The 7163-nt window shown below is 31.9% G+C and overlaps 1 protein-coding gene across 1 annotated transcript; it reads right to left on the bottom strand.

Moving 5' to 3' along the window:
• Positions 1 to 4445: 4445 nt before the first annotated feature.
• LOC114760416 (type IV inositol polyphosphate 5-phosphatase 9-like) lies at positions 4446 to 7163 on the bottom strand. The gene is made up of 8 exons (XM_028949671.1): positions 7015 to 7163; positions 6747 to 6922; positions 6513 to 6620; positions 6086 to 6425; positions 5733 to 5917; positions 5245 to 5353; positions 5008 to 5159; positions 4446 to 4916 (listed from the first exon to the last, which is right to left on the bottom strand). Exons 2-8 carry the CDS (start codon positions 6917 to 6919, stop codon positions 4781 to 4783), a joined length of 1203 nt encoding a protein of 400 aa, XP_028805504.1. The 5' UTR covers positions 6920 to 6922; positions 7015 to 7163; the 3' UTR covers positions 4446 to 4780.

Here is a 7163-nt window from a genome sequence, read left to right as displayed (position 1 = left end):
GATTTTTTTAATTATTTCTTTTTCTATTCTATAAATAAAACCAGAGGAATATATATAAATATAGATACACAATTTCTGTCCACCCGCTTCGTCAATGGAGTGGTCATTAATCAAGCTTTTTTGAATGAACAATCAGGCTTGATTTGTTTATATTAAAACATTAATATTGTTTGATCACATATATTGAACTATTTTTCTGAACATAACTGTTTTTTTTTTTATTTCATTTTTGCCTGCCATATCTTGGTAGTTGAGCTTGACGTCTCCGTATTAAGACAAAACTTCAAGGGAGAATTTCATTTAACCGTCTGATGAAGGGATTTAATTCCAAAATGCCCTCATAAAAGTCTGGAATATCACTGCACTGCTACAAGAATAAGCTGAAATTAAATTGTGGAGTTAAAAGATCAAAATGACCCTACAGAAAAAGAAAAAAAGAAGAAGAAAGTTTTATTTGCTCAACAAGGCTTCATTGAATCTCAACTTCAAAGATCAAAATGACCCTACAGGTATATGTTAGTTTTTTTAATAGAGTAAAAAATAAAATTAATTTGATCTCTTGGCCAACGAAGATCAATATTTACCAGCATATTTTATGGGATTTTGTTCATGTTCTATTCTTTTGCGGTCAAATGTTTTTTTCAGAATAAATAGTAATTTAAAATTTGATAAAAAAATATGTTTATTTTGTTCAACATTTACGCAAAATATAATGAAATGTATAAAAATTAAAAGAATAAAAAATTTGACCGTAAAAGAATAAAACATGAACAAAATCTAACAAAATATGTAAACAAATATTTATTTTCGTTACTCAAGAGATCAAATTAATTTTATTTTTGGTTAAAGTATACTTTTGGTACTTTAACTTTACTTAAGATTTTATTTTGATCCCTTAATTTTAAAAAGTAAATTTTTACTCCTCTAACCCTAGAACCGTTAACAAAAAACGATGATATTAAGCTTTTAAATGTCGATAAAACATTACTAAATGTTATAATATTAAGTTTAATTTTCAAAACAACCATGATTATTACAAAAAATCATTATTTAAGACTAATATTTTGTGGTTAAAGGATTAAAAGTATATTTTTTAAAGTTAAGGGACCAAACTGAAACCTTACATAAAGTTAAATGATTAAATATATACTTTAGTTTTTATTTTTTACACCATTAAAAAAACTAACATATACCTAATACATATTTATTATTGTTAAATCTTAATGAAAATGAGCTTTAAAAAGCACCTTACGAAAATGTGTAAAAAGATTATGAATTCAAACATTTTATAAAAAAAACAAAGTTTGTATTATGAAAAAAGAAAAAGAAAAAAGAGAATCTGAAAGTAAATGAGAATAAAATCGTGATTGAGTTCTAATATGATGAAATAATTATATTGCATATACTCATTTGGTCTTATTTATAGAGTAAGGAGAGAAGAAAATTTTCATATGAATACACAACTTTACTTTTTATTTATTATTGTATTGACTTTATTTTTATGAAATATATTGTATATTAAATATGGATAAAATTGAAAAATTGTTTCATTTTAAATGAGAGTTAATGAAGTTTAAAATTTTTATTAGCTTGTATGAAATATATTAGAAGTGATATATAAATAGCACTAGACATCTAATATATGTGCCTGTATATATTGGTGATTGAGTTTAATCAATATGAAAATGAATAATAACACCTTTTTTCACGTCACTTTACTAGGAACAATGCTATTTCATCAAATCATGAAAAGTTGAGATACAATGAAGCCTTGCGGATTTTTCACGTCATTTAAAAATGCTATTTCATCAAAGTCATGAAAAAGTCGAGATTCAATGAAGTCTTGCCGTTCGGCCAAAAAAAAAAAAAATGAAGTCTTGCCGGATCTAACAAAACTTTTTGTCTTTCTCTTTCTTTAGGATCATTTTTGGTCTTTTAGCTTCATAATTTAATTTCACTTTACCCTTTTAGAAGTGGAGTGACATTTCAGATTTTTATGAGAGTATTTTGAAATTAAATCTTTTTAAAGGAAGTTAAATGAAATTCTCCCAACCTTCAATCCGAGCGTTGTGCCGTGAGGATGTATTGATTGTAGTTTGTGAGAGTCGCCAAAAGAAATGCTTTAAGCATGACATGATTAGGTCCTATTTGGATCAGCAGTAGGAAAATTAATTTGTTTTTAATTTATCTTTTAAAAAGGTTAGATTGCATAAAAATTAAATTGGTTATTGTGATTTATTTTGATTGATTTTTATAGATAAGTTACTTTGTAAAAATAGAGATTGTTTGGATTATAATTGAATAAGCAAGTTTACTTTGAAAAATTACCAAATGGAAAAAATTAAGTAAATGTGATTTATTTTGATATTTCTAATTTCCAAAAATAACATCTATTTGAAAAAAGTCTCTTCTTCTTTATTATTCTAAATTGCCCACACATTCACCATACTTAAAAAAAAAAAAAAAGATGTTAACTCTCTAAAATTTCATATACATTGTGCATTTGCGGAGAATTCTGGTAGACTCGTGATGCAACAATTTTATATCTATACTTATTTTTTTATTAATCATTTAATAAGTTTTAATTTTTTTAATTGATTTTTTATAAATATCAATCCAAATATAAACCACATTGTCTTAATCAACTTTTATTTTAACTTGAATTTGTTGAAATAAAAGCTGTTTTTATCACTGTTAATACAGCCTGCCAGCCCACCAAAAATAGTGGGCTCAGGTTGGCAAAATATTAGCCTGCTCCGCCGCATGCTAACCCCCAATATATTATACTACTTTCAGTTATAATTATAAGAATTAGTTGACTAATTTGAGGAGATTAAGGAAATAAGTTAAGTTAGTTATTTGTAATAGATGTCTTTTCTAAAATATTTTTACTGATCAAATATGTTGGCCAAAACTGCAACTATTAGAAGGACTATCTTAGAAAAAAATATATAAACATGAGAGACAAAGTGGATCGGGATCTTATATTTAAGACCAAAATAAAAATCAAATGAGATCTTATATTAAAGACCGGAGGTAGTATAACATAGTTGAAGGACTTTGACCCTGAAATTCCACATGGACATTGCCTCATTCATATTATTGCATATGTAATTAAACACTTTATATATATACATAAAAGATCTGCTTAATTAATTTAGATAAGAAAACTGGTTAAATTAATTATTTAGAAAAAAATATGTGTTATTTTTTTAAAATATCTTTTTAAATCATAAATTAATTTTCATGTTATTTTATTACAACCCACTATTTAAATTCAAGATTTTAAATATAATTTTAACATTTCAAATTAAACTCAATCTATGTAAATAATAATTTAAAAAAAAAAAATTTAGGCGGGGCCTTGGCTGGATTGCCGGCCCGCCAAGGTGTGGTCTACCTGCTCAAGGTGATCCATCCTAACACGCCCCTGATAGTGCCCGGTTGTTGGTGTTTTAGTTAAAAAAACGCAAAGCAGCATTTGCTCTCATGGCAGAAGTAGTGGCAGTGGAGGAAGAAGTCTACTATATTATTGACAATGAACTGGAAAATGCCATCTTTGAATATGATAATAAAGCACTAGCGGCTGTATTAACAAAAATATTATAGCTTCAGATTGGAGGTTTGATAGAAAATATTCTTGCTACCAGGAAACTCATTCGGAGTCATTATGTGCTATTGATTCCTAGAGAGACAAACTTAATTGCTGATTGTCTAAGATCGGGTGTGTCCTTCTGATTCTCGGAGTTGGATTCTCTCCACTACCTTCCCATCCTCTTCCCTTCCACTACCTTTCTTTTCTCTTCACGATCATTGGATCAAAATTCTAGTGGTCCAGATTTAATATCTTATAAAAATAATGACATTAAAAAAATAAATAAATAAATTTAAACTATTAAAATCTGGTCTGAACAGTTTACAATTGTAATAAAAAATTTAAAAAATTTGCTTTATAATAATAGTCTGTAGTTATGAACTGTTCAGATTAGATTTTAACAGTTTAAATTTATTTATCTATTTTTTATTATAATATTTATTTTTATAAAATGTTATAATATATTAAATCTGAACTATTGGGGTTTTGATCCAATGGTTGTGAAGAGAAAAAGAGGATAGTGGAGGGGAAGAGAATAGGAAGAGTAGTGGAGAGAATCCAATTCACTCCCTGGTCCCCCAAAATTGATAAATAAAAACGTTGATGATAGAAACTGTTTGAGCAGGAGTTGGCTGATTTTTCTTTTCTTTCTTTTCTTTTTTGTTTTTTGCTTCGATGATTTTATTTCTTATGGTTGAATCATGTTCGTTACCATCCAAAGTCGTGTTTCTATATTAATGATGATACTTGTTTTCTCCGGGGGGAAAAAATCTCAGTTCCTACGATCGTAGTACTTTAATTGTCTTCCCAGGCCTGAGATCTCAAATTCTAGTTTGTGATGCAAAAGGAATACGTTGCAATTCGCAAGCCATTGTGAATTTTCAGTGAACCCAATTTCCATTAGTCATTTGTAGTTTCTGTTGTGAAGAGAGAATACGGAAACCTCGCTACAAAATCTTCTCATTCCCAGGCTTCGTATATCGAGCCAATTTTTGGTTTTGGATTCTTTTATGTCATCTAATCAGCCAAAAAAAAGGCTTATTCTAATTGGAAAGCTAATCACATCTCGCAGAGAATTGAGCGATCACTCGAATGCCTTTCTACAACCTAAAGACATCAATTGATAATGGTATAGTGGAAAGAAACTCAATCTCTTGGACGAATCGCCTTTGAAAACTCGTTGAATTAGCTACTGGTTCCTACGACCTTGGTGTCTGCTGTGAACATGGCTCGCACAGGCCTATGATCTGAAAGTCTGGACTCGATCCTATCGTACTTTGTTTGCTTCATTCCCCGTCCAAACCATATAATTCGATCACACCTGCATTACCCTTCTTGTGATTAGCCTACCACCTGTTTGCTTTAATGTTTTATTCACACATGAAAGCATTTTGATCTACGTTATTGCTTACCATGCCGGGGCACGCCTCTTTTTGCTCGTGTGGTGTTGATCACACCCAATGTAGTCTTTTGAATTTGGATGGTATTTGTACGTGGGTGGAAATTCTATGGCTCCTTCTTGCCAACCTTCGAACACATTGCCCTCCGTGAGCTCCATCTTGAGCTATATTATTTTCAAGGGTTTTTAAATTTTTTGAACAAGAGAACTGTGGTAACTGATAATATTGGAGCAAGATCAGATGCTTTACCTGGTCATTTTTCAACAAGGTGGTCCACTCTCTTCTTTTGACTAACGATCGTGTTGCAGAGTCTGGCAGGCAGATCCTGTAATTCAAGTCACCGAGCCAGACCACTCGACTGCAAGGAAACAGGTAAAAATTTTAGACAGGGGTCTACAAATATATACAATTTTTTGTTGGCTTCAGAGATTTTTGTCAAGCAAGATTTTTCTAGTAAAGTTCCCAGCAATTTGATGCTATGGAAATGGATCACAACCCACAATTAAGTGGTCTTCAACTTGAGGTTTGAAAAGAGAGAGAGTCACATATGCATATAGAATTATCTATATAATATATATGAGTTGTTATCAGCCAACTGATCCTATAAGTTAGGTGCCGTTATTTTTTTCACAGTTTTACTTTTCCTCTATCTCAATCTTATCATGTGAAGATAAGATGAGATTTGGTGGTACGAGAAAAGGATAGTTTCCTACTATACTTAGCCTACGTATACTTACTCATGATCAAGAATTTTTTGAGGCAAATTTTGCTGGAGACCAGCGGGGAAGCTTGTCTGGGACAAAATATGAGCTGCGTTAGCATTTCTTTGTCTTCGATCTTCTTCTGCCCCTCCAGAGGCTAGATGACTACACACAAAGCAGAAGCTTGTTTCATGCAAGCAAAATCTAATTGATATTGAACCCTGTGTTCCAAGATAAAGAAAGTATCTAAGAAATCATTTTAAGTTTCAAAAATTTCATCTGAACAGTTATCTACAACTATATTCTATACAGCTTAAAAAGAAAGAAAACTAAACATCATAGCTCTCTATCTCTCTATCTGTCTATCACCACAACGTGTCAAAACACACCTTGTTTCCCATGCAGCCCATGATTCCACAGCCAACTGAAGAGACACTCAGGTCCCTGATATGTTTATAGAGGTCACTTCGAACCCAAACTGTCACGAACATTCCCACCAGTTGCCTGCTTGTGATGCACAGAAAATCTTGTCCATGTTCATCCTCTGCGCAAACAGGTTCCTTCATAGGATATATTTTTTGGGGTTCTGCTGTTTTATTGTCTTGAACCAGCTTTCTTGGCGTTCTCTTGTTAAGGGTTGCTGCAATAAGAGAATTCCATTTCAAGGAAGCTTTTCTGTTTTGAGGGCCTAATACATTTGCTGCATTGAGAGGCACAATTTCTTGGAATCTGAAATAAAGCAGATGTTATACGAGTTAGAATATTCTCAAATGCAAATTAAGATATAGAAGAATACAAGTGACAGAAGAAAATTACCCAAGAACGTATATATCTGCAGAATTATTTTGTGTGTCAAGCCAATCTTCCATGTCCAAATTCTTGGGTGGTGCAATGCCTCCGACATTCCACGAACCAACAAAGATTCTAGAGAGAAATTATATCCAAATCAGAGTTGCTTTCATAGATAAACTTCCATAAGAGGAAAGCAGTACAGAACTAATGCGGTGGAGAAGCAAATCTTAGAGAATGTTAACTGGTTTGTTATCATACTTTGTGTCATGGTAATGGCTCAGGCTCCTGTTTGAGTCAGCAGATTTTTTATTCAACCTTGAAGATTCCAGCTTTGCCTCTGGTGAGTGCTGATGCTGATCTTCTCTATCAAAGTTATCATTGCTCAATATCTTTCTCAGGATCTTGCTCTTCTTCAACTTGAAGCCCTCCATGATCTTTTTGAACGCAATATACACTCGTCAATCATATGAAAAAGAACCACAAGAGACTGGAAGAGACAGAGAGACAGATAGCCAGAAATACTTACTTCTTGCTCTCTTTTCTTGCTCGCCAATGGCTTTCGGCAACAAATCTGCCACAGAACGGAAGTGACATGCCAGACTAGGAAAAGAGAGCCAGAAAAGGGACTTTTGCATCAGATATCAAGAGGAAGAGGCAGAGGAGTTGAGAGAACTT

The sequence above is a fragment of the Neltuma alba genome, unplaced genomic scaffold (assembly GCF_004799145.2).
Source record: "Neltuma alba isolate B1F8T4 unplaced genomic scaffold, ASM479914v2 tig00010976_pilon, whole genome shotgun sequence".
Lineage (NCBI taxonomy): Eukaryota > Viridiplantae > Streptophyta > Magnoliopsida > Fabales > Fabaceae > Neltuma > Neltuma alba.
This window is presented reverse-complemented; position numbering and strand designations above follow the sequence as displayed.

Excerpts from the sequence above, each read along its gene's own strand:
- LOC114760416 (XM_028949671.1), bottom strand. The coding sequence starts at position 6,919 with ATGGAGGGCTTCAAGTTGAAGAAGAGCAAGATCCTGAGAAAGATATTG. Across the intron at positions 6,426-6,512 it reads GCAGATATATACGTTCTTGG|ATTCCAAGAAATTGTGCCTC; the intron begins GTAATTTTCTTC and ends GCTTTATTTCAG. Across the intron at positions 5,160-5,244 it reads CCTTGTTGAAAAATGACCAG|CTCAAGATGGAGCTCACGGA; the intron begins GTAAAGCATCTG and ends AAAATAATATAG.